This window comes from Xiphophorus couchianus, chromosome 9 (genome assembly GCF_001444195.1).
Source record: "Xiphophorus couchianus chromosome 9, X_couchianus-1.0, whole genome shotgun sequence".
Lineage (NCBI taxonomy): Eukaryota > Metazoa > Chordata > Actinopteri > Cyprinodontiformes > Poeciliidae > Xiphophorus > Xiphophorus couchianus.
In genome coordinates, this window is record NC_040236.1 from 14,226,268 (window position 1) to 14,253,253 (window position 26,986).

Consider the following 26,986-nt stretch of genomic DNA (forward strand, 5'->3'; position numbering starts at 1 on the left):
TGCGTATCATCTGCGTAGTTATGTTAGCTAATATAACTTCCTGTAATCACCTGAGCAAGTGAGAGCATGTATACTTTGAATAAGAGAGGCCCTAGGATTGAACCTAGGGGTACTCCACATGTGACGGTGTTTTTACTAATAAAGGTACTGAGTAAAGTCACCTAAGTGGTCATGTGGTTAAATAAAGACTGCTGTTCAAATTGTTGACCTCTTGTCTTACTCCACCGAAGGAAACATGTGAGAAGCAAACATCCCTGTGGATCGACCTGCTGCTGTTTGACAGAAGATGGGCGTTGCCTGTCAAATCAAACACCGATCTCTTTCCCTGTCACGCCTCCAGAATAAAAGCACTACTTCCTCTCAAGCAAACTTGGGAAATTCTCCATTAGGGAGGGTCTCAACCATGGGTTGTCACATACTCTGTTTTTATTGGTTGAATCGTTTGTCAGCCAGCTACATCTCAAGTGACGTCAGCAGCAGCAGCAGCAGCAGCGCCACACCGGGGCTGTGGAGTGGGTGACGAGGAGCGACCAGAATCACCAGGAAAAATTAAAAGGAGCGATAAAATGCACGGACAATAATTGTCAGCAATCTATTTTCACATCTTGAGGCTATTCCGTCACCGAGATCCCCGAATAGAGTTTAAGGTTAAGGCCATGGCGGCTGTCTGTCATTCCAGGCTGTGTGGCTTTTAGGGATGGTTTCCTTGGCTAGCCTACCCAGCTAACAGTTAGCCTCACTGGGCTCCAGTGTGGAAGAGATAGCAGCGACAGCTCTGCGCTCACACTCTCGCTTGGATTATTCCCGGGCTTGTTGTTCTCCGAGGACCATGAGACAGTGAGCCAAGCTGTCTGGATGGACAGTTTGACGGCGATTAATTGTCACAGCTTGGGCGTTTCTTCCAGAGTAGGTTTTTCTGGGCGGCTAGGCTCGCACTCGGCCAGGCGACCAGGAGCAGGGATTGTACAGATGTGGCCGTGGCAGCCTGTTGTGTCCCACCGTCTCTGGGCCTGAAGTTGGTAGTTTTGTTTTTCTTTTCTTCATATATACATCTGTTTTTCATCAAGGAAAATTGCTAAAAGTGTCTATAAAATAATGAACAGTTGCGAAATTATTTAGTCGTTTAGCACTCCAGCGTCTAGCTAGTTTTCCAGCCTAGCTTCTAAGTGAACGCATCCAAACTAAAACCAGCTCAATTTGGGGAGTGCATCAAATTAAAATGTGTTAATTGCACGTCTTGAGCCATCTAAAGTGGACATGTTGCAGTGCAGGTTTTCTGTAAATCTCTCATTGTCCTCGTAGTTTTAAAAAAAAATTTTTTTTACCGAGACAAAGCTGTCAAATATTGAACCTTTGACGGCAATTTATTATTATTTTTTACATCAGCAAAGGAGGCCAAATTCTGCACAAAGCAGCAAGACTGTAACCAACTTGAAAGTGGACTCCTGCACTCTGATACTCTCGGCGGTGGTGTAGCCCGGCGCTCCTTGTCAGACGGACTTTTCCCCCCCCAGCTCATGCGGTGATGACTTTGGAGCCCATGATGGCTTGTTGCCTGAGCGAGGAGGCGAAGGAGTCCAAGCGGATCAACGCTGAGATCGAGAAGCAACTCCGGCGAGATAAGAGAGACGCACGAAGGGAGCTGAAGCTGCTGCTCTTAGGTAGGTCTGCATGATCACACAAGTGATTGGTTTTATGTGTTTTTTTTTTTTTTTTTACATTGTTGTAAAGATTGCTCAATTTGACCCCGGTGCACCCAAAGCCAAAACTATTGGACGTAATTGTATGGTGCAGGTCGCACATGCAAAAACACTGAAACCACAATTGCTCAAGCCACATTACTCAGGCCACCACAGGATTTGTGTGGGATGTGATATGCAAAAATCTAAAATCACACGCGGTTCAGAGAGGAGAATGGTTCCTGCAGGACAATGAGTGGAAACAAGAACTAAGCTCAGAGCAGTAGGCCCAGATGCACAGGATCAGACTCGGTGATGACTCTCCTCGCAAAGACCCGTAAAAAGTCTGAAAATAGACAAAACCTTTATTGTGGCGGCAAAACCTCACACTGAAAAGGAAAGAAAAATCCAACCTTTTTGGTTTCACTGCAGCTTTGTAGCGGAAAAAAAATAAGAACATTAACAGTAAGATGGAATCACCAGAGCAACATATGTTGCTAACCGTACCGATTTCTATAAAACATACATAAAATGAGCTATTTTTTTAAAGTGTTTTGCTTACTTTAAGTTGACTGGAGTTTCTAGGATATTTTTAAGTAGACTGACGCTTCTCATGGTATTCTTTAAATCAGAATTGGTAAAATAGACCAATTCCAAGTCTTTCCAGATTTTTCCAAATCTGCATTTGTTGTTCACGACTTTCTGTTTCCTAGAGATATAACTCTGACAACATTTTAGCCTCTCTTTAAGAGCGGAAAGATGGGTGAACATGCTGTGCAAGGCAGATGTGGCTACAAGGCAAGGATAACTTGCCTACATTTTTTGTATCTAAAGTCAGAATAATATTTAATAATCTGGAACTGTGGGAAAAAATAAATAAATAGAACTGACCTGTTTTCCTCTGGTCATCCCATTGTGAGGTTGGTAAGGGAGGTAAACATATCTACAAATCCCTTTTGGAGATCTGCAGCAAAGAGTTGCTTCATGAAATCACAAAGGCAATTTCAAATGTCTTTTAAAATTATTACCAATTACCAATAATTGTTGAGAGCTCTGTGTATGTGACAAAAGAAACAAATCTTTTATCTATAGTTTTTTTTCCACTGACTACTTAGTCTTACCTGAGACTGTCTTTATGAGCTGTAATAAAACGCTTCAGGTTTTGGTTTCCTTTTCTTTTTACATTTCTACTAAACAAATTCTTACCATTGTGATGAACCTATAAACAGCAGCAGAATGATAGAGTACGGTAACTTTAATTTACCTCTTTTGTAAAATATACAGAAAACATTTCGACCCTATAATCTTGGTGAATGAAAAGCAAAATTAACAACATATTCTATTCCATGTTTTATTAGCCTACTTTAGCATTACCATAGATTTATGTGTGTGTAAAACAAGAGAGAAAGAGTTGGCTTTTAATTAAGTCTGCTACAAAGGAGGCAGCTCTCTCTGGATGTCTGGCCTTGGTACGGCATTCATTCAGGTGGTCTACTTTGGGAAATGACCTCTGCCCTAGGAGTTGGCTGATTTCTAAATGAGAGTGGAGTAATAAAACCTTTGTGCACTGATGTAATTGTGTTGATAGACGTTGCTGGTTACACTGAAGCAAAGGTTTGGCCCAGGATTCAGGTCTGCTTCTCTGAAAAACTGGCAAAGACTCAGGATCATGTTAAAGGATACCTAACTCTGGTTTGTTGTCACAGCTGACTGAATACACACTTCCTGCTTGTAAGGATGTTCGCTTTCATATGAGTCAACACAAGCAAGCATAGCAACTTGTATTGATAAATGTTTCCTTCTTCGATGTCCTTGGTAGTAGTATATACTTGTGCCGTAGTGTCACTAAGTTGAACCGTTTACCCAGTTATTAAATGCATTAAGAACCATCGGTGTTTCCAAAATAATAATGCTGAATCTTGATATTTCCTGACAAATATGTGGACAAGCCTGTTTTAACGTCTTCTTAGTCAAGTTACGTGAAACGGTGTGGGCAGTAATTCATCATTATGGTTAATTCAACGCTACTTTTTTTTCCCTTCTCCCTGCCACCATAGGAAAATTAAAGTTGATAGATTTTTTTTCTCTAAGCAATTTGTGCTAAGTGATTAGAAAATACCTGTATATTTAAACGTAGCTTTTCAAATTGCAAATGTGAAGGCCTATTGCAATATTTAAAGTGTCTTCCAGTTCTAGGGTTAAGTGTTCATCAGTATTTAAAGCTTATTTATCTTTGAGAATTTGTTCTTGCATTATTATGCATTAATAATGCAAGAACACATTCAAGTGGTCTCATGTTTTGAGACCATTTTCATTACTTGAAAGTGGTCTCAAAACAATATTATTGTTTATCACAATACACGGTTTCCCCCAGTGTCTTATAAGCCTGGCTGGCCACCAGGCTTTACTTGTACCCCACCAGGCTAAGCATTACTTATTTATTTAAGTCTTTTTAAAATGTTTGCATTTTTTAAGATTTTATAGTTGGTGTTCAGCTATTAATCTTTCAATAATACATGATTATCAAGTGATATTTTCAAATTTCCTGTCAACTTTTTAACTCTAAAACATGACGGGCCGCTGGATGAATGACTGCCCTAGCACCAAACCACTGGGCTTAGCAAGTTTTCTACGGGAAACCTTGCAATAACTTCTGGGACAATTTATCATCCAGCAACATTTATTGTGACAGGCCCAAAAATGTGCACCCATCCAGCCTTTCTTCTGATGCACATTTGCTGTAGGTGTCTCTTTTAAGAGGTTGTAATTAACCAGTCGGAATACACTGACTACACTTGTGTAGTTCTTTTCTTGTCATGCTGGATACTCGAGGCACTTTTACCTCAGAGCCACTTTCACACACACTCAGTGCTGATAAATTTGTGGCTCGATACTAAACTCATGGTAAACTTGCTGCCCAGGGGTGGATCAACATGTGGGGAACACCTGAATTAAACTGACAGCCTTACAATTGCAAGACGGCTATTCCAAAAATGTGAATGAGTCACCTTATAAAGTTGGCAGACAATCCATGTTTTCACCTGAATTGCCTTTAGATACTTTTTTGTTGTTGTTCTAGATGCTCCATAGACTTCCATTTACTGTTTGGTGATCTACTTGTAGTCCTGTTTCCTAAGAAATTTCTAACACCACATCAAGAAGTTCGAAGCGCTTTTATGTCTGCTTTTAGATAAGTGGACTACACATTCTTGCAGGGTTTTGTCTCAGGCTCAAAAATAATCAGCCCCTGTGGGAAATTGTCAGTTGATTAAATGGGCAACATACAAAGTTGATTAGCCACAAGCTAACCAACGAATACAGCGCTGGTTCAAAACAAAACTTGAGGAGCGGTTTAAACTGAAATGAAACATAGTTTATTACAAACTAAGAAGAATAAGGGATATATTTTGCAGACTTAAATAGTATAGCAATGCTGCTTGTAAAAATAAAGTACGGTAACTACTTACATGTGCATGTCACTTTGTCTAACTACAAGTAGCACCAGGGTTTGCTAGAAGTCAGATGTTGGTTATGTTGGAAAAGCTGCACTTGTTACTTGCCTAATTTTTGTCAACTTAAATACATGTGTTTCTGACTTTTAAAAACCTAATTTTTGACTTTCTAGAGATTGTGGGACTTGAAAATATAGAAATGAACAAAACATTTTCCTCAAAGCACTGCTCTACTGACAACAAACTTAATGCATTTTAATTTGCCTTAGGGAACTTGGGGAGTGCCAATGAGATCACTAGATTTTGGTAAAGTGTCAATATGCCATCAAGCTGCGGTAATTATCTGACCTCGATTGGATATTACAAAGCTGTATTTTTGTGTTAATGTAGATTACCAACGATACAGAATGTAATACACCATAAATTACAAAATTACATACAGTTGTTATAGCAATAATGCATTTTAAATTCCCATATTTATGAATTTGTTTAATTTTCACTTTAATACGTTTGGAAGAGTTTAACATTTTGAGATGACATACACCTTTCACGAATAAATCACGTTGTTACAATAATTTCATCAGAAGAAATAAATATTAATTTAATTCCAGCTTTGTTTTAGCCAGTATTCGTTTGAGTAGCAACATAAAACATTTCCTATCTTGTTTAAACTACATCTTCAAACATTCAATTGAAAGTGCTTCTTACTGGAGCTCGCCATTTCAGTTGACTAGTTTTTCCTGTTTCTAATAATGAACTGGAAAGGTGACTTCTTGAGAATTATTTGGAAGTCGCAGTACTTTGTGCTTTCGGTCACCATAAAAGTCTAAATTGTAGGAGGCTTTTTTTACCCTGCTTCTCATAGTGTTAGTGAGTTGTGGTTGTCTCACTTCTCTTTCTCCAGCTATTATGGCCATCTTTTATCCTTTGAATAGACCTACATGTTCTATGTAGCTTTATTATTACTGGCTTTGTTTATTGGACCGCCAATAACTACTGCCTTGCATTTGTATACATTTGTTTTGGTTGTTTCACTGCTTCTGGTGGCAACATTAAAATTAGCATTGAAGCTTTAATCAAATGCTTGTACATCTGGAAAAAAATTAATACTTAATATTTCTTGACAGTCATATCAATAAGTAAAACTGAGACCGAATAAAGGCTATGGTTGTGCCAGAATGCATTGATAAAACCTGTTCATTAAACTGTTAAAATATCAATTAATTCTTAAAATGAAATATTATTGAAATCTTTTCAGTCCCTCCAGGATTTTGTGATACTTTTTGCAATTTTTGCAATAAAAATCAAAGTGTTTCTGGTAGTAATTGGGAAATATTCCTGCTTATTTATGACAGTAAATGCAACTTGTTATTACTTGCAAGTAAGAATATTTTTGACAATTTTTGAGAAAAATCTGCAATAAACCTCCGATTATTCGTGCAATAAAGTGTGGGGATTTGTTTTCGCATAAATTTCAACAATAGTTCTCAAGAAACTGGCAGTAAACAACAATAAAAAACTATGGTGGACCGGATTTGGTCCAGGGGCCTTGAGTTTGACATGTTAGGTGTTTCCTTGCTTCAGCTCAGGTGATTTCATTTAACAGGTGTTTGCTGAGATGCAGTCAGATGAATCAGGCGTATTTAAGCAGGGAAACATCTAAAACATGCAGGGCAGTATTACTAGAGGACCAGGTTTGGGAAACACTGCCGTACATGACGACTTTCACTTTTTAAAATGACTGGCAAGAAATCAATTATTGCACGTTGACACAATACTCTATATTTTTGCAATGTACTAGTACGAGCTTTTTCAGCAAACGTATGCAACTCTGACATTGGTCTATTGCGTTTGTTGCTTTGTTCTGAGTTAAACTGGAAGCTCTTCATGTGGTGTTGTGGTTAGAGCTCTGTAGTTCTGGTTTGATGCAGCAGAGTGAGACGCTCATCTGCTACCTGTAAGAAACCCTGGTGGTTTTGTTTGAAGTTTTAGGGGAAGGCAATTATTCCAGCTGTTATTCCAGCAACATGCCGTCGTTCCCCTTTGGTGTGGTGAGGAGTGGAGCAGTCGGAAGAGCAGTCTTCTGCTCTGTACTCTATGAAAGAAACCAGCGACTAAAATGTGCACAGATTTCATTAAGTTGTGACTTCAGTTTGGATTTTTGCTTCTTTACATCCAAATAAAATGTTGATCTTCTGTCGGACAAGTTTAAAAATTAACATCCCTTATCTGGTAAATGTGTGTCCCTACTCCCAGTGTGTGCCTGCCCTGCTCATAAATGTGTGCTCAAACTAACTTGAACAAACTCCTTATATTTTTAATCAAGTGAACACAAATCCTTTTTTATTAGACCTATTGTTCCCGTCTCTTTTAATATTTATATACTCAGAAAGAACCAAGCTACTTCATTACCTCTCTGAGCTACTATTGCTGTCTGAAGAAATTCACTCTGCCTGTTCAGAAACCAACCAATCAGAACCAGGAGGAAGGCATAAGAGGATAGCACTAAGACCCTCCTCCTGGCTCTGATTGGTTGTTTCTAGTTGGTACTGGTGAAGAGAAGGAGCAGCTCTTTTTTATGTATTGCTGCTTTAAAGAAGAAAGTCAAGGATGATATTTTAAATACTGTTTATAATCTCTTTGTAAATTAGAAATCATAAGGTCTAAGCATAACAAAAAAACAGTAAAACTATTTGACGGGGTGTGCATAAAACTGACATGACACTGTCATAAACGTGACATAACAACTGTCATGAACATGAAGGAGTTTTTATGAATGTTTGAGTGTCGTCATGAAGTGTCAGTTGGTAAATAATGACACTTAACACAAAGTTGTTTTAAAAGTTGCATTAAAAATCCCAACTTTGCATGATTTTTGCAGACAATGTCACTTTAGTGCAAAGTTGACCCTTTTAATGGATTTCAAAGCAACTTTTAGAGCAACTTTGCACTAAAGTGACATTATTTACTGAATGACACTTCATGACAGCTGTCGTAGACTTTCATAAAGACTCCATGTTCATGACAGGTGTTATGTCATGTTTATGACAGCATCATGTAGGTTTTATGCACATCCCGTCAAATAAAGTGTTACCCAAAAAACAAGTTGGCAATGGGCCACAAAAGGCTGACCGTTGCGTCTCTGCTAGTGATTCACATCTGTTTTCTTTTCGTTTATTGCTTTGTTTTAATAGAGGAACAGATCATCTGCTGGCTCTTCTTGGCAGCACAACCTCCTGCCTCTTCCAGTTTCTCTTCCCATCTATTGCCAGCATGGTTAGGTAGACACAGAACATGTGGGTAATGAGAACACATGCAGGTATATCATGTAACTTGTATTTGCACAAAATTCAATGTGACCTAAGAATCTATTTCAAATATGTACTTGGTATCACAAGCACAAACGTTGGTGCAGGATCAGATGTGAGAATATCCGCAGTCATGCTGGAGTTAGTATTTTATTTGGTCATCACATTTTTCTTTAAAAATATAACTTGAAATTAACTTTCCAAGTTTAAAAACTTTGAAAGATACAATATTTACCCATACTTTATTTAATTGTATGTTTAGATTTGCTTAAGGATTAAGAGACTGAAAAGATCAACATCCAATTTTAAAACGGCTTTAAGTCAAGACTTTTATTTTTAGAAGATTGTTCGACAGCAGTTGGGATTTTAAAGATAATGGTTGGATTTAATCAAGCTAAGACGTTAAATCTCATCCACACACCTCTTCAATTCACAACATCGGGGCTGCAATCAGTCCATGCAAATGACAGGCAGAGGCAGGACTGATAATTAAAATATTAAGATTTTGAATTAAGACATGCAAAACAAGCATGCAGTTGATCTCGCGTTGCCTAAACGGGTTAGAACTATCTGGGTTAATAAGTATTTGTTTTTGGCAACACCCAAAGTTGTCTCATGCATGGAGCTGCCTACGCCCATTATGGCTTCTCTTAGCAAATCTTACAGTGAAATAAGCAGATAAGCCTCAAGTTGGCCATATTTGTTTGCCTCCATGTTGGCTACTTCCAAGGCAACGGCAAACACGGTTGGCTTTTGTTGAAATAACAAAACTGCAGACAGTGGAGCTGAACAGTCCACACTGAAAAGCTAAAAATGACCCGAAAGAAACTGGAGGGTTTGTTTGTACAGCAGCATTTTTGGACATCACAGGGATTCCTCCTCATATCTCAGCTCTCCTCAAAGGGATTTAGGCTTGCTGAAGGCAGAGGTAGAGGATACTTTATTAAGGCCTCACGTGTATAATTATGCATTGATACGACTGATTGTTGCTGTGGCTAAATTTAATCTGTCCTTTCCTAAGTAATTTTCATTTTGCATCTATTCTATCTATATTTTCAAGCCCAGTAAGATGAATGATGCATCCGAACCAGTTGTCTGATGTAGTCAACTGGTTGTGACTACATCCGACAGTCAAAACCAGTTATTCCAGTATCCAATTCTCGATGATCCTTTGTAAAATGCACATCTTTATTATAACCGTTCCAATTATTTGGTGTGTACATAGCATTTATGGTACTGGTGAAGCTGTCAGTCAGCATGTCACTCAATTTAGTCAGTAGTCTAACGGGAAGGTAAATGTTTTTGCGCCATATTTTGTGAAATTGAAGACGGAATATTTGATTTGCTGGAGCTGCTTAAAATACCAGTGGACCATAATAAACAAGTTGGAGTTTTTTATGGTCCGTTTTAATAGAGGCATGTCCTTATTCCCTTTTACAAAACACTTCAAGCTGGGATTAGACCTTTGTTTTACCACCTTCATGCGTTCTGTGAAAGGCCCGACGTGACAGAGGGGTTGAGCCCGATGGTTACCTTCTCTGTTAGTCTGTTGTCTGACTTGTGTAGGCACAAGCCAGCTTTGCGGCTTGAGTGAGTGATGTAGATGATGTGTGGTTTATGCGACCAGTGAGGTCCAGAATTGCAAGACTTGAATCATTTCTGATGAGAAGATCAAACATAACATAAACATTTCAAGGATTTGTTCTGCCATTACACTGAACTCACCCACCATTATTGTTTTAAAATAATAGGATGGGAAGACTTCAGACAGATTTTATGTTCAGTACTGATGTTGATGGTGGACATTGCTTTATTTATCTGTGATTTGTGAATGGCCAGAGGCGGCTTGGAATCGGCTCACCTTTGCAGGTTTATAATAGGTTTTGTAAGAGCGTAATCCTCATTGTTATGATTTTCTTTGTAATGTCTTTAGAGGCTTAAATGTCTAAGCGGGATCTGAACTGACTAAAGCCACAGAACCTGTGAACCACACTTATTGAATTATTCAGGAACTCTCCTGAATGCTGATATTTTCCGGGGTCAAATTTGAGGCTACCGGATACCTACGTTTCAATTACCCCCAAAATCAACACTTCAGGTTGAAATGGGAAGATGATCTGTTAGACTTTTTTTTTTTTTTTTTTGTAGCCAAATTTTTTTTTTTTTTTAGCAGATTTGTTTACAAATGTGACACTTTCTATACCTTAATATCTTGTCTCTAGATTTGAAGCCTGTCATTACCCTCTCTTGTTTGTTCATTTGTAATGTGGGATAGAATTTAAATTTAAAGCTTGGCCTTTTTCAGTGTTGTCTCACTGCAATGCAGATTACAATGATGCTGGTTAAAAAATGGGCTTGATACTTGCGCAACACTTTCAATAGATGGCACTAACTACTTAATCGTTTTATCCAATTTATTACAAAAAATGCACAAGCTTACAGAGAAAACATAGCATAGATTATCTAAAGAGTAGGATTATGCCAAAATTTAAAACTAAATACAGATACTAACAAAAATAGTGTGCTGTTTTCAGTACCACCGTATTTTTTGTCAATTTCATTTAGCAAAACAGATACTGTGTTAATATCCTTTATGCAAGCATATATCTTTAAATCAGTTCTGCAATTATTCTTTTTTATTACTGCTTGTCTTTAGCCACTATGTGATTTCATTTGCCTGTCAATTTGCTTTTGATACAAATAAAATTTTACTACCAGGGAACAAATAAAGAGTCATTCTATGCTAAAATAAATTGTACTTTAAAACAAAGATGGATTTGGTTAATTCAAACAGAAGCCCTGTGCAATTCATGTCTTTCTGGTAATTTTGCACAATATTTTTCTTCATGATCAATCATAGCAGAGCGTCTTGCACTGGTTTTTTCATTACTTAACTATTTAGTAGTTCACTGGACCATAAACTATTAGAGCAGACTGTTGTGTGGTGTGGAGCGCCGCAACTGGGAAGTACGTCCTGATTAGAGCGCCGTCATCGGACAGTTAGTGTTTGTGAAGATGATTTTCAAGCAGATAGCGTTAGCCTATGTCATCCAGAAGGTTTACGACTTCACTGCTGCAAATAGGAGCTTTACTGCCCTTTTTAAGTTGCTTTGACATCGGTGAATTGTAAGCATTAGCAAAGCTAGCATTTCCTTTCTGCCTTGAAGGGAAAGTAGCTCTGAACAACACTTTGTGTTTGCCTTGTTGGATAAAGAGTGCTGCTCATGCTGCTTGTTTTCTGTCTGTACTTTCCATGTTAGATAAGATAAGATAGATATGATAAGATTTATTTGTCATTGTCATCAAGAGATTACAACGAGATTGAGATTTGCTTGACTCGAGTTAAGATGCAGGTTATGTGTATATACGTAGTATACAAAGATAAAGAAATAAATAGTACAAAATGAGAAATAAATAGACATCAGAAGATGGTTGCAGCGCCTGGAGGTGTCGCAACAGACTGTACATTTTTAACAAAGTGGTGTCAAGAGCAGACGTTCTTATGCCTTTGAATTTAGTGCCATGATTGCCATCGGGTAAAAAAAAAAAACTTTCCATGTTCGAGTTTAAATCTTCCAGCAGCTGCAGGGAGCCAAGGAGGTGCAGAGCGTATGCTGCTGTAAGGAAACTCAGCAATATGAGCAGCTGTTCATGGGTCAGTTTAGTTTGATTTTGGCAAGAAAAAGTATCTTTAAGTAATGATTTATATTGTGATATTGATTACTTTGACACCCTTTCTAAAGAGTCCACAATCCTTTTGAAATCCAACATCAATGTTTTTTTTAAGTCTTTGTTATTGTTAAGCTATGCCTTGTTAAATATAGCTACCAATCAATTGTTTTATTTAGAGTTGCATGCATGCATTTGTCTGGAAGATGAAAACTCAAGTTTCATAGTGAGCTATAAAAGCAAGACAAGCAGGTGTTTCATTCTCTGTCGTCTGTTTGTCACGTCACTGTAACACAGTGAGCAAACCGAGGTCGACACACCCAGAGTTTCGGCAGAACCATAGCAGCCAGGTCTGTTAAGGACTGCACGGTCCCTTTCTTGTCAGTGCCTGCCTGGTTCATTACTGACACACATGGCCTCATTAAGAGCATGAGTTATTAAAGAAGAACCCAGAGGTAAAGACCTGAGATTTTGGGTGTACATCATGACATTAGTGGTTTAATCAGCAATACATTCTGGCTCCAAGACAGATGAGATACCCGTGATGGTAAATATGGAGAGTCATGTGAGCACGAAAGTTTATTTAACACTTGAGATCCATAGTTAAGATATGGCTCCAAGCAATAATTTTGAAACTTGAGATCTGAAATCCAATCCTTGATATCAAGTATAAGTGCCTGTGTTAATAATTTAATGGCTTACTAACTCTATAGAGTTAAAAGCCATCAAGACCAATTCTTTTATTTTGAATTTGCGTTTTTATTCCCCTACAGCATATTGTTTAATACTATGATTCATTCTTTTACAATGCTTTACCTACAAGTTTAGAAAATTAAAAATCCATGTGAAAATTAAGTTATTTTTACTACTTAAAAAAAAAATACCCCTACACAATTTTATTTATATTTGTACTTATTTTGTTTGGTCATTTTAGCGACAGGAACTTTTCAGTATGACCAGTCAATTTGATCAGATATGGATACATATTAGCTCATCACAATGCCTTTTACCTGAAGTAATTCTGAAACTTTTATACAAATTCAGGATGTTGACGATTTGACATGTGCAGCCATCATGTGTATCTGTCATCGTACAGTCTTGCAGCAGAGCGGCTATTAATGTGCATGCTTAGCAGATTGCAAACTGACTGTTGGAGCTACTAAATTATGAAAACTTTGAAGGTCAGAAAACAAGTTGTGGCCTTGCATGAGTAGTCATCTGTGTTGAACAGCAGCTGGCACTTAAACCACAGGATAAACTGGGCCGTAGTCTGAAAAGGACTGCCTACTCAATAGAACAAGTTTATCTAAAAAAAATAAAACATTTTTATTACTCATTTCAAAAAGGAAAACTTGTACATAGATTTCAATTTATGATTTAAAAAATATGAAACTCTGTGCCTTTGAAAATTAGAATATTACGAAACACCAACTGGCTATATTATAGCCAACACATTCATGGGGAAGACTGCTGACTTACCGGACGTCCAGGTGACCACAGAAATATTTATATTGGGGACATCATTAAATCGACACAGATTTTCTTAATTTTGTGAGATCCTCAATCAACCGATACTTGCATGAGAAACTGATCTTATTGTGGCACCCCAAACTTATACTCCTCAGCCACTTCCACTTACTTTTCAAGGAAGGAAAAAGGATTTGACATTTAACCCTATTTTTCTTAAAATCTGCAATGACCTACTTTTTGTTCACTTTGAAGATGGGATTGTTCTCACACCTGGACACAAAGCAGTCAACCAGGTCTCTCGGCTTCTTGTCCTCTCGGATACGACTGCAGTCATTTGAGTATTTATGCAGACCAGGAGTGTATTTTGTACAGGAAGTCAAATGTGTACAGAGCGAAAATAAATGGTGAGAGTACAGTCCCCTGTGGTTCTCCTGTGCTGCTGACACACAATCCTTCTCTCTCCTAATCTGTGGTCTATTGTTCCAGTAGTCATCAACCTGTCTTCTGTAGTTTTTGACTAATGAAATCCAAAACCTCTGGCAGAATTAGGTTAATGTAATCTTTTAATTTTACCGAGATGTTTCTTATGTCATGAAGGACTTTTGCTGTGTTGGATTGGCCCAGAGCTAAAGATTATTGTGATACAAATAAAGTATTTGTCTGGTGTAATGCCAATAAACATTTTGACATTGATTTTACATTGAAATTTATTTTTTCCAAAACTGATGGTACTCATCTATCAGAAACAAAGTTGTTGGTTGAATGAAAAATAATTTTCAATTCAAACCTGTTAGTGGTGTAAATAATTTTGAGTTTTATTACAGTATAAAAATATTGTTATATATAGTAAGCTATTTGATATTTGTAGTTAGTCCACTGAGTGAGCCAACAACTTATCTTCAAGTTCTATAATAATACACATGCTTACAGTTTGGTTCAGTATGTTAAAATAAGCCCTCTTATTACAGCAAATAATTTTCTTTTATCACTGAGTGAGAGGAAACTAGAGTGGAAATACCAGAGGAAAAAAGACAAAACAGGTGAATAAAGAATAGTTGCCAAAAATGTTCATGTGTTATGAAAATTAAGATTCTATTGAAACGAAGAAATAGTTTGATCTCACATTATCTCATAGATGCTTTAATAGACAGCCCACAATAGACACCTAAAACTATTCATTTAGGTGTCCTGAAAGAATAGTAATAAAAACAAGTGACTTTAAAGAGCTCTATTTGTGTTAGAGAGACTATGACTGCTGCATCCTGTGGTAATGACTTTATCAGTGCCTAAGAAAGGAGTAATAAATGATTGTTTTTGCCCCGTTTAGCGTTATTATAACAGTACCACAAAAAAATTGTGAAACACATTGAATGCACAACATATGTGCCTTATATGCCGTCTGGATTTTAAATTTATCCTTTCTCAACATGGAAGAATGTTTCTGACTGTCTTGCTACATGCAGATTTGCTTTGGTTTTGTCCTGTGGTGTTCACTTGAAGCGGGCCAAGACTTGTGTTTTTAGAGGAACGGTGTTCACTCTAAAGATCGACTGCACATTGACACCTCCCCAAAGAAACTGCACTGTCTGAGGAAACGTGCTTGACATTCATTCAATTGGGCTGGTCTGAATGCACCTTAGCATTTTTAGCAGTTTTTTTCCAATGACCTTTCCATATTTAATTTTATGTGTAGCTACTGTTAAGCGGGGCTCCTGCACAGCAGAAACTATAGACTACTACATGATCCTTTATAGCTTCTCATCAAAGCTCCTTTGTGGTGAATAAAGTTTAAATTCCTAAAATAATCTTGGGAAAAGTTCCCACAAATGGACACTCAGCAATAATTAAGTTTTTCTACATCGAGTCAGGCCTCCAGCTGTGCCATCTGACCCAACTCTCTGCTGTTTAATTATGGCAGTAATTAAAACTCTTTGGACATCACTTCCTGTTTGATGTGCTTGGATAGGCTTCTCAGGAATCATTTACTCAGAGTGCTGTTTGCTTCCTCTTTTTCACCCTTTGTGCCTCCTTTTTGTCCTTCTTGTCTATTTTGCAATTTTTTCCATGTGTTGATGCTGAACTTTAAAGTTTATTTTGCTGAAAGAGTAATGCTGCTCAGGTTTTTGCTTTAAAGATGAGTTATTATGAATTAGCTGCATGACCTAGTAGTTTTTCTATAGTTAGCTCATGTGAAAATAAAAAGATTGTGTTTAAAGTCAAAATTAACCCATTTGCCGATAAGAACCTCAAAATCTTTTGCTTTTGCTTTGACTCAACTTGGTTGATTTATATCTTGCTTCTGTTTGATCCAAGTTGATCAGTTCTTAGTAAATGTAGCTGGCTAATATGCAACTGTTTTCTCTGGAGGATATTTTTTTAATTTTGACAACAACAATTGTTTTTTGTGAAGATGTATTGGCCTATTAAAACAATGGCTGCCATACCATAGTCACATTGGGGTAATTTTGCAATTTATTTTACTTTTTTGTGGATTAGTACTGAAGTTAAAGCTATTTGCATACATCTGAAAGGCATGTCAGCATGATGGGATGGATACTTTTCTGTTGTTCCTCCTACAGTCCTGCTCACCATTATTGGCACCCATGAAGTTTAAGTACATATAATGGAATATTTCCTGAAGGAAATTCATCAAGTGAAACAACATTTTACTGCTGATAGCTTGTGCTCGATGCAAAACAGCAAATAATAAAAAACATTTTAAAAGATAAACATTATGAGGAAAACAAAGAAAAACATAATATTTACCATGTCAATGGTATTGGCACCCTCTCCAGCAAATCAGTATGAAAACCCAATTTGGCTCACCTGTTGCAAATCACAAATAAAGATCACTTGTGATGAACTGCCTCCACACATGTGACATGAATTAACCAATGAATGATCATGTTGGTACTTTAAAAGCCACCTGTTATTCCATCTTCACATGTGACAATGGTAAAGACAAAGGAGCTGTCTGAGGACACCAGAAATGCTATTATTTGTAAGCACAAGACCTCCAAAGGGTATAAGGCCATTTCCAAAGACCTCGGTATCCCTGTTTCAACGGTGCGTAATGTTATTAAAAAGTTTTCCAGGCATGGAACGGTCAAGAACCTCCCTGGGCGTGAGGGGAAGAGAAAAATTGATGACAGAAGTCTTCGATGGTTGGTGCGAATGGTGGAAAAAACATCTAAAGACCTAAAGACCAACCTGGAGCAGTCTGGTGTGATTGTTTCAGCAAGTACCATACGGCGCACACTAAACAAAGTGGGGCTTTATGGGCGGAGGCCAAGGAAGACCCCATTGCTGAAGAAAAGACATAAAAAAGAACGCTTGATCTTCGCAAAAGAGAACCTGGACAAACCTCAAGCCTTCTGGGACAACGTTTTATGGACAGATGAAACAAAAGTGGAGCTTTTCGGTAATTCACACAAACAATATGTTTACAGACGGCGCAATGAAGCCTTTAAAGAAAAGAACACCATACCAACAGTCAAGCATGGTGGAGGATCCATAATGCTGTGGGGCTGCTTTGCGGCATCTGGTACTGGAGGCCTTGACCGTATCACAGGCATCATGAAATCAGAAGATTATCAAGCAATTCTAGAGCGAAATGTCTTGCCCAGCCCAAGAAAACTTGGTTTGAGGCGAAGATCCTGGGTCCTCCAGCAAGATAATGACCCAAAGCACACCTCCAAAAGCACGCAGGCATGGTTGAAAGGGAAAAAATGGACTGTTTTAAAATGGCCAGCAATGAGTCCTGATCTCAATCCAATTGAAAATCTTTGGAGGGTGCTGAAATCTGCCATTGGAGAAAGGAACCCTGCAAATGTACAAGAGCTTGAGCATATTGCAAAAGAAGTCTGGGAGAAAATGCCACCCGAGAAGTGCAAGAAGCTTATAGATGAATATAAGAAACGTTTGGAGGCCGTCATTGCTGCCAAAGGCTGTGCAACCAAATATTAAGGAGGGGTGTCAATATTAGTGCACATGCTGGTTTTCTGTTTTGTCCTTTGCAATTAAAATATTTATGTTGAAATGGTAATTGTCTTTGTTAAATTACTTTGGACCTCAAATTGAAAGATACTGCTGATTTAAGTTTTGAACATTTCCATTTATTTCTGAAGATATTCACTCAGCTATGCAAAACATGAAGGGGTGCCAATAATGATGAGCAGGACTGTAAGTATATCTTGTCTATTTGTGGGTGCGACCATTTTATCAGTCTAGATCCAGCTGGTGGTTAACAACTAGCTGATTTATGTCTCATAGACAACAAATAAGTCAAAGGGAAAAACATGAAACAAATGACCACAAATGGTTTTCTTTAATTCAAGTTATTGCTGGTGGGAATTCACCAAGCAGTTGCTGCTGTAAGGTGCAACTTGGTTTTGCACTTGCAAACAAAATTCCTGTAAAGTAAACTTTGAATCATAATAAAACCACTCTAATAAAGCATCACATTTTTTGATTTTAACAAATTTGGTGGCGTGTTTATTTGTGAGAGTGAGGTACTGTACATGCGAGCCACAAAAAAGATGTGGCTTGCATGTATACACTGAAACATGACACTGCCATTTTGAAATTTTTTCACTCTGGGTTTGTAAAAAATTCTAGTTTGTGGTTTCCCAAAACGCTGGATCCATGCGGACGTGGATCGGTTAAATGGCAAAAACTTTCCCTGTGTGGGTGGGAGCTTAGTTTTCCCAACTGCCATAAATTTCTTTTGACTGACGGAAGCACTGGTTGAGGATGTTTTTTGTTAAAAAATGAAAAAAGTTAAACCTGAGCTCTCTGAATACAAGCTGAGGCTGATCAGCTGGTGTTTTCTGCCACATTTTTAGAAGTATGGTGATGGAGTTGCTATGGGAACTAGCTTTACCCCTCAGGAGTCGCTCCAATGAGTTTATAGTTGCTTGTCCATTACAAAAGCTTCTGCTTGCTATTTCAGGCTGGCAGCAGTTACGTTGAGTTAAACTGATCATACATGCAAAACTCAAATCCACTGCAAGGTAAACACTCTTTAGTTTGTCTGTGCAGAGTGTAAAATGAACCATCCTTCTCTAAATACTAGATGGTAGAGAAATGCTCAAGGTATATTAGCAGACTGCAGATGTATAGGGATGTTTAGTTTTCTATTAAAGTGACAGTGTTCAAGGAATTTCTAAATCTTAGTCAAAAAAGGGCCTTTTTTCACTCTGCAAGCTACACGTTTTGCTCTTGAGCTCTAGTGAATTTAGAAATTCATCTGGGATAATGCATATTTCCCATTGCCCTATGTTTTCTTGTTTAATATTGAGCAAGGACAATATATATATATATATATATACAGTGTTTTCCTGACTCTTGTGTCCTTAAAAACCAGTGGCAATTCTCTCTTCTATTTCTTCGATTGAGCTCTTTAATAAAATAGTAAGTGGGATATCTAATAGTGTCTTGGCCCTGTAGACCCAGCGTTAACAACTTCAATCTGGAAAGGAAACTCCAGTGTTGCCTGACCTGCTTTTCTCAGTTAAAGATTCTGTCTGGTTAGAACCATTGCAGGGCACACAGCACTCCCTCACAGTAGACTCCTGTCTTCATGTCCTTGGAAAACATTTTAATCTTTTCGTCTTAGGACGCCTAGTGCAGCACAGCACACATTCTGTTATCTTATCAGCCGCTGCTGTTTTTCTGCAGAAAACTTGCTCCAACAAGTGTAAATTGTTATGAAAAGATGGACTCAATACAATTCAGACAATTTATGAAATACTGACTTTCTAAATAGGAAACTGATAGAAAACTTGACCGCATTCTTACTAAAACCTTTTTAATATCAGTAATACCAGTTAATGTCTTAGCTACAGCAAATAATTCTGCTTTGATGAAACAGACCCTGTTTGGGTTGGGCATTTATTGTAATCTTAGTTATTTGTGTTGTTGTGTATTCTCAAATACACAACAACACATGGACTGATATACCACTTATTTACTAGGGCAGTGTAATTTTATCGATTCTACAATATTTATTGATATTCTTCAGAAATCATTGATTTTTGAGTATCGATCCATTAAATACTACTTGGAGTCTTATGTCAAATCCACATGAATTAAGGAGGCCTGTCGCAATAAATTAATTAATCGCATTAGAAATTAAAACGACTCAAAAAATTTCCATGTCCAGGATTTTTTTTTTTCTTTCTGTTTTCCCCTTTTACCAAAAATTGGATTAAAAAGATCTTCAGTCTGGTGCTTTGGCCTCAACTAGCTCTTTTTTTTTTTTTTTTTTTTTTTAAAGAACAATTATGTCTACAGAGACTTCATTTATTTTGTTGTTTCTGCTGTTTGTTTTGGATACTTAAAATATCTTCCAGTTAAGTGTTTATTAGAAAGTAAAGTTTATTGATCTTTGAGCAATTTTTTAACATGACAGGCCTTTTTTTTTGTTTTGTTTGTTTTTGTATATTAAGTGAAGTGGGTGAGTCCCTGTTTTGTTTTTGTTTTTTTGATCGCCAGAAAGAGATTCACTGCAGTTTGGATCAATGCCCGGCACACACTAGTGTAGCTTTCTTCAGTTTGACCCATCGTCAGCACTGAGGTGTGGGTGGACAGACTAGACCAGTTTGTTGCAAACACACCTATTTATAATCGGAGTTGGGTTTTAAAAAAAATACTTTGGAAATGATCATTAACAAGTAACAGATATTAATGTAGAAGAAGTATTAGCTTTTGATGTTTTATACATTTCAAACAAAGGACTTGTCAATAAGTTGTATTTTAAGTAACTATTAAATAGGTGGAGTAATTATAAATGTTCTTTTTATTTGCATCTTTTAATGGATTTCACCCTACACACTAATTCCTCTGTCTCATGTTTGCAGAAAAACTAGAACCACATTCTTTTTAAACATTCCCAGACGTAGCCGGCACTTTTAGCCACTATTACGTTATTTTGGTTTTAGCCACTATTACTTCTCTAAAAATATGTGAAGTCAAATTTGTGGTGTTTTCCAGTAGTTGATTAGTGATTTTTTTTGTATTGTCTTGTCTTATAGGGACAGGTGAAAGTGGCAAGAGCACTTTCATCAAACAGATGAGGATAATCCATGGGACAGGCTACTCAGATGAAGACAAAAAGAGCTATACTAAACTGGTCTACCAGAACATCTTCACCTCCATGCAGGCCATGATCCGTGCCACTGAGACCCTCAAAATCACCTTGGAGATTGACGAGAACAAGGTCAGCCATACAAATGGGATTTTTTTTTTTTTTGGAACCACAATCAGTAGATCTGTGCAAAACTGCACAGATGTGACTTGTGGTCCCTGGTTGACTATCATAATAAGACTTTTTGTGTAAATCTGCTTCATTCAGATTCAAATTAATTTCCTTTCAAGACAGTTTCATACAGCTGTAAGGGATATATTGTCTTTATAAATCAATCTGCACGGTCAGATCATGTGATAGTTTCCCAGTCTCTTAAAAACAGCAAAATAACCCTTTACCTTTAAATCTGCTGCTCCATATTTAATGTTAGTGTTTGACAATATTTTCCTACAGTTGCTTATAAATTATTTACAAAACATCTGCCACTTTGTTTGTAATTTTTATGTTTTTATTTTTGTCCTGGAACGGTCCCACACAGATCAAGCGGTTTGCACAACTGATTCTTATCTCAACAAACAATATTTAAAAATTTTAACATAACAAAATCTACTGCAAAGAAAGGCCATTGCACCCAAATTGATTTAACTTAAAAATTTACCTTATTCTATGTCAAAATGTTGTGATAGCTACTTAACTTAAAATTCTTGACATCTATGAATGTAGGAAAATGCTATGAAGACAGCAAAATTTAAAGTCCTATATACCATGATTAGTTGTTGATTTTATTTATTTATTTTTAGAGTAATGCCTTTCTGGTGCGGGAAGTGGACGTGGAAAAGGTGTCGACGTTTGAAGAACCGTACATCAGTGCGATAAAGATGCTTTGGACCGATCCCGGGATCAAGGAGGCTTACGATCGTAGGAGAGAGTACCAGCTCTCTGATTCAACCAAATAGTATGTCTGTGTGCTATGTACTGTAATTAATTACACTTTTTCGGACAGTTCTGGAAGGAGGGAAAACATTTATGGCAGATGAGAGAAACTAAAAATGGCTTTTATTTGAATCAAATGTAAATTAGCCTCATTTGGCTCTGTTAGAAAGATCTAAGTTTGGAAAAAAGACTCATCTTATTCATAGTTGGATTGCAATATCCATACAAGTGAAATAATCAGCTAAGTAATTCTTATGTGTCCGTTCTGAATGACAGCAGTTCTTGTTGAAGTCGACTGGAATCGGCCTGTAATGTTGACACGGATTAGTTTGTCCACATCTGCGCTTGTGTCATATGTTCCCTGCATTCTCGCAGTTACCTTGAGGGATTAGGACGAATAGCGGCACCAGAGTATGTGCCCAGCCAGCAGGATGTGCTGCGGGTTCGAGTGCCCACCACTGGCATCCATGAATACCCATTTGACCTGGAGAATATTCTATTCAGGTACTGGTTCCAAGTGCTGCCAGTAAAGGCCGACGAACTGTAAAACGGCTGGTGAGCCAATTGGAAACTTTACCACCTTCTCCATCCACCCTCCACTGCAGGGACAAGCTCGACACTAACAAATTCCCAATGGTGGCTCCAAAAGACTGTCTGTAAAAATTAGCAGGCAAGATCAATTAATTGGCTGGTCTTTGGGAGCTGCCATCAAAGATAAAGCCGTATTTCTTAGGAAGTGGAACTCTAACTCCTTATCCTCTTGAAAATGGTCCTCTGTCAGTATATCTGAACTCACATTTTAAGGTGTTTAATCTGCTGTGATGCTTTACTCTTTTTCCTTTCTCTCTCTTGTTTTTATTTCCACTTTCTTTCTTCCTATAGCTATTTAAGTGATCTGGGTCGTATCTCCGACGCGTCCTATCTACCAACCCAACAGGACGTACTTAGGGTTCGAGTCCCAACCACTGGGATTATAGAATACCCTTTCGACTTGCAAAGCATCATTTTCAGGTAGAAGACAACATTCACTTCGAATTTCATCACATTTAATAACAGAAAACTACAGTGTCTCCACGACTGTGAATGATATTGTGTAGACTAGACAGTGAAGATTTAATAAGAATTTTAACCAATATAACTTTTGGTAAAATTGGTATAACATTTTTAAGTTTTTTAAGGCACAATGATGCACTTCTTCTAAACCAATAAACCTTTAACTATTGTAGATAAGATACCTGCGACTAACATCTACCTCACTTTGAAAAAGAGATCTGATCAAAATAAATCCTTTCTGGTTCATTTAGCAACACTTTTGTTAAATAAGGTAGTTACAAATACAGCATTTCTACTGACTCGGTTGCCATGTTCCCGGGCTTTTTCAGAGCCGCTGCAATACTGACTGCTACAGGAAATCCTTCCTGCCCACTGCCATCAGGGTCTATATCAACTTTTTGAAGAACCATGAATTAATGAGTTACAGCATAATTTATTCTCCGTTTGAGATTAATAAAAAATGTTTAAATTGAATTTACAGTTTGGTTCATCTGATTACTTATTTTTGGATATTGTAATTTCATTGTGTTAAGAGTTTCTTGTTGGTGGAATGGTGAATTCTGATGCCGATCTTTGAAGGTTTGTGTCTAATTAATGCATTGAAGATGAGGAATGTCAGAGAAAGCAGAATAATAGTTGGGAAGCAGGAGGCCTGACCAGAATAGAGCCAAAATCTGGACTGCGTTTGTTTTATGCATCCTAATCACTTGGCTGTCTTGTTTGTGCCAAATATTAAAAAAAAAGAAAAACTGGATAACCAAACTTTAATCGCTAAATTGATCAAATAATCAAGTCTACATAGAGAAATAAGTGAATTTCTCAATAAGAAATGTTTTAAAGTTTAGGGCGCATCATAGGAGCTAATATGGCTCACATTTTTTATGTTTTTCTTGGGAGTAACTTCCTTTTTTTTTATTTTTGAAGGAGGAAGGGAAGAAGAGCGATTGCAAATTGATAGGAAGCAATCGTGTCAGACCCCTCCCACGTTCGGCACAGCTAGAAATTACTCTGGTCGCAATAAGGCTGCGTTCAAGAGCTTTCCAGCAACCTCGCTGCAGCTTAGCCGACAGGCTCTTCTCTGCTCCACTGTGCTGCCGTTGGCGGTGAATCTCTGAATACTCTCAATGACATCAGTTTTGTGCTGATGTCATTGAGAGTATTTTTGAGATCCTCCAATCCTAGGCTTGGAGGATTTAGATTGAGGTGGGTTTTAATGGGAGAAAGGAGTTGATTCAGATTTAATATTAGAGATTTATTAGTGATGTGTTGTCACATTCTTGCTGTTAATTACATGGCTGGTTTGATGCATGATGAGGTGTTCTTTAGCTGATGCATAGCTAGAAGAATAACACTCCCTGTGGGTCTAAACTGGCTCTGCTTGCAATTGACTGAAATGGTTGCAATTGTTTTGACAAGAATCTCCATTAGGATGGCTTCCTTCATTCTTAATTAGCGTTAAACGTAACAGAACATGTGGTTTGGCTAACATAGGGGAGCTTATGGAGCTAAGTAGGTCACTTGTCATTTCTCGAGGCGGGAACGGAGGTCTTCTATGAAGGGGTTTTATTTTTGGGCTGACTTTTGGAGGAACTTGATTTTATCTGTACTGTTGCTTTTTCTGGTCAGTTTACCTTTTATAGTTTGATGGTGCAAACGGTGAGTTTTAGCTTAGTACCCCATAATAAAAGGGGAGTTATTATATAAAATTTACATATTTCTTTTAGCCTGATATAAAAAAAATTTTGAAGCCATGTTTTATATAGATGGAATATTTATTATGAAGGTAATATAGTTACTTAATTGTGCTATTAAATGACACTATGTACATGGAAAACACATAATAATCCCCTTTAAAGGAAAAAGATAGCTTTTTGCTACTTTGTTTGATTTTATTTAAAACCAGTAGTTCATGTTAGAAGTCCTTTCACTTGGTTTCACTTTAAAAGATGCATTAAAGCAATATCTAAAACAAATACGTACTACAAAGTAACCCGAGTCAAGGAGTGCTGCATTATAATCAAAATTTAAACATGTTTTAAAATCTATAAGTGTTGCTTTCTGTTGCATGTATATACACCTTTTATGTCTATGTTGCTAGTTTTTCTTAATCCAAGGGAGGATTTGCTCTGTCCACACTATTTATTTCAGAGATTCTGGTCATTATTTTTGTTTATCTTCATTATTAAAACAGGATGTTTGGTTTGCAGGATTCATATGACACTGGGTTTTGAAATCAGGGATTTGTAGTGATGTTCTCATAATGTGGTCACCTGTCTACTAATGAGTAAAAAAAATTCAACTTAACTCAGTTTTCTTCCAAAAATCCAACCCCTATATTCTGATGTAACCCTAATTATTTACTAAATTGTTTCATTGGGTTCTCTCTTATAACACTTTTCAATCATTCCTGTCACCTCTGAGCATTATTATATTAAATTGTTCAATAAGAGACACGGCATTCTACATTTCAAATGTTTCAATTTACTAAAACAATTTATTATCTACTATTTTACTATCGGAGCCTTATTAATGACATCTAGACATAGAATTGATTGTAATTCTGTGTCATGTGTTTCCATTTGATCTACCCCATCCTCTTCTATCAGGATGGTGGATGTTGGGGGTCAGAGGTCAGAGAGGAGGAAGTGGATCCATTGCTTTGAGAACGTCACCTCTATCATGTTTCTGGTGGCGCTCAGCGAGTACGACCAGGTTCTGGTGGAGTCCGACAATGAGGTAAAACATCAACTCTCCCTTTTTTCACAGCTGCTCTGGATTTTTTGATTTTTTTTTCTTGCAGTAAAATTTTTAAATTAAATCCTATTCATATATTTCATAAGACAATCACAAAATGGTGCCATTAAAAAAACTAAAAACTTCAACCCTGTCTAATTTAATCTAATATATAAATTTAGATGTTTTTTTGAAAAGCTGAATGGTTTGTTAGTGAACATTTATGAAAAAATGGCATTATGAAGACCAAGAAACGCATTAGGAAAGTCAGACCGAGAGTTGAAAGGATGTTTATTCCAGGGTATGTTTCAAAAACGATACAACATTCTTGTAAGATCCATTAGGGATTCTAGGGCGATACAGTTGCTTAAAAAGACCGCAAATAAATTGCAAATACTTCCTTTTTTAATCATATTTTTTTTATTTTTATCAGAATAAATATCACAAGATATTGTGGTAAGATTCTAAATCTATATTCCGCAGATTAAGCTACATCTAGGGCAGTCTTGGAAGAGGAGCTGTTGAAAATGAATGAATAATTTCCATTAGATTTTCTCAACTTTTTTAGTAGCCTTGGTAAGGTTAAATATAATTGCTTATATTTACCTTATCCAAGAAGATGCACAGATGTTTAATTCATAGAAGGTGGCACAAATGACGGTCACCCAGTAGATGAATTTGTAACTCTGTTTCCTGATAGAACCGTATGGAGGAGAGCAAAGCCCTATTCAGGACCATCATCACATATCCCTGGTTCCAGAACTCCTCTGTAATTCTGTTCCTCAACAAGAAAGACCTGCTGGAGGAGAAAATCATGTTCTCTCACCTGGTCGACTATTTTCCAGAGTTTGATGGTAATCTGATTACTTCACATTTCACTTTTTTCACATTAGCACAGATTTAGTGTCGCTAAATAAAATGTTCAAGTGATGTGCTCTTTCTCACCTTTGAACTGCTGATGTATCTTTTTTTTCTTTTAGTTTTGAGTGACACCTTGTGGTTGTTATGCGCGTTACAATACAAAATGAATTTTTAAACGTATACGCACATTCTTTCACAGACTCACTGCTGTAATTATCTATATACACATTTATCTAAACTTTTTACTTTTGTTCTCTATTATGAATTATATTTATTATAAATAAAATGTTCAAGTGATCTCTTTCTCACCTTTGAACTGCTCGTGTATCTTATTTTTTTTTAGTTTTGAGTGACACCTAGTGGTTGTTGTGTGTGCTACAATACAAACTTTATTTTTAAAGTGCAGTGAACCCTCGTTGTAACGCGGTTCGCCTTTCACAGCCTCACTGCTTCGGGGATTTTTCTGTGCAGTTTTTTTTCCACGGTGCATTGTGTTCTGCGTCCTGATTGGCTGAACAGACTCCGCGCTTCTTCTCTATATACCATAACGTGCCAATAACGTCACGGTCTTTAAATATACGTTATGCAGCTTGGCAAATTTTGGCAAATATCTTTGCCCAGAAGAAAAAAAAAGCAACAGCAACTACCGATAACTACGTTCTTTTCTCGAAAAAACACACCTGCACCACAGACTTCAGAAGAAAAAGACACTTCAGAGCAGAGTGAAGCAGCAGCGTCACA

At 37.2% G+C, this 26,986-nt stretch overlaps 1 protein-coding gene across 3 annotated transcripts in view; it reads left to right on the forward strand.

Annotated features, from left to right (window-relative positions):
* Window positions 1–470: 470 nt before the first annotated feature.
* Window positions 471–26,986, forward strand: part of LOC114151385 (guanine nucleotide-binding protein subunit alpha-11-like) — a 31,527-nt gene continuing 5,011 nt past the window's right edge. Inside the window, exons 1-7 of one of the 3 annotated variants that reach the window (XM_028028555.1) lie at window positions 471–1,019; window positions 1,387–1,661; window positions 20,613–20,797; window positions 21,466–21,620; window positions 22,481–22,609; window positions 25,258–25,387; window positions 26,085–26,238. In XM_028028555.1, the coding sequence (XP_027884356.1) occupies window positions 1,526–1,661; window positions 20,613–20,797; window positions 21,466–21,620; window positions 22,481–22,609; window positions 25,258–25,387; window positions 26,085–26,238 (889 nt within the window). In that variant the 5' untranslated portion in view covers window positions 471–1,019; window positions 1,387–1,525. The remainder of the gene's footprint in view (window positions 1,020–1,386; window positions 1,662–20,612; window positions 20,798–21,465; window positions 21,621–22,480; window positions 22,610–25,257; window positions 25,388–26,084; window positions 26,239–26,986) is intronic. The other 2 variants (XM_028028554.1, XM_028028556.1) reach the window with 2 other exon arrangements.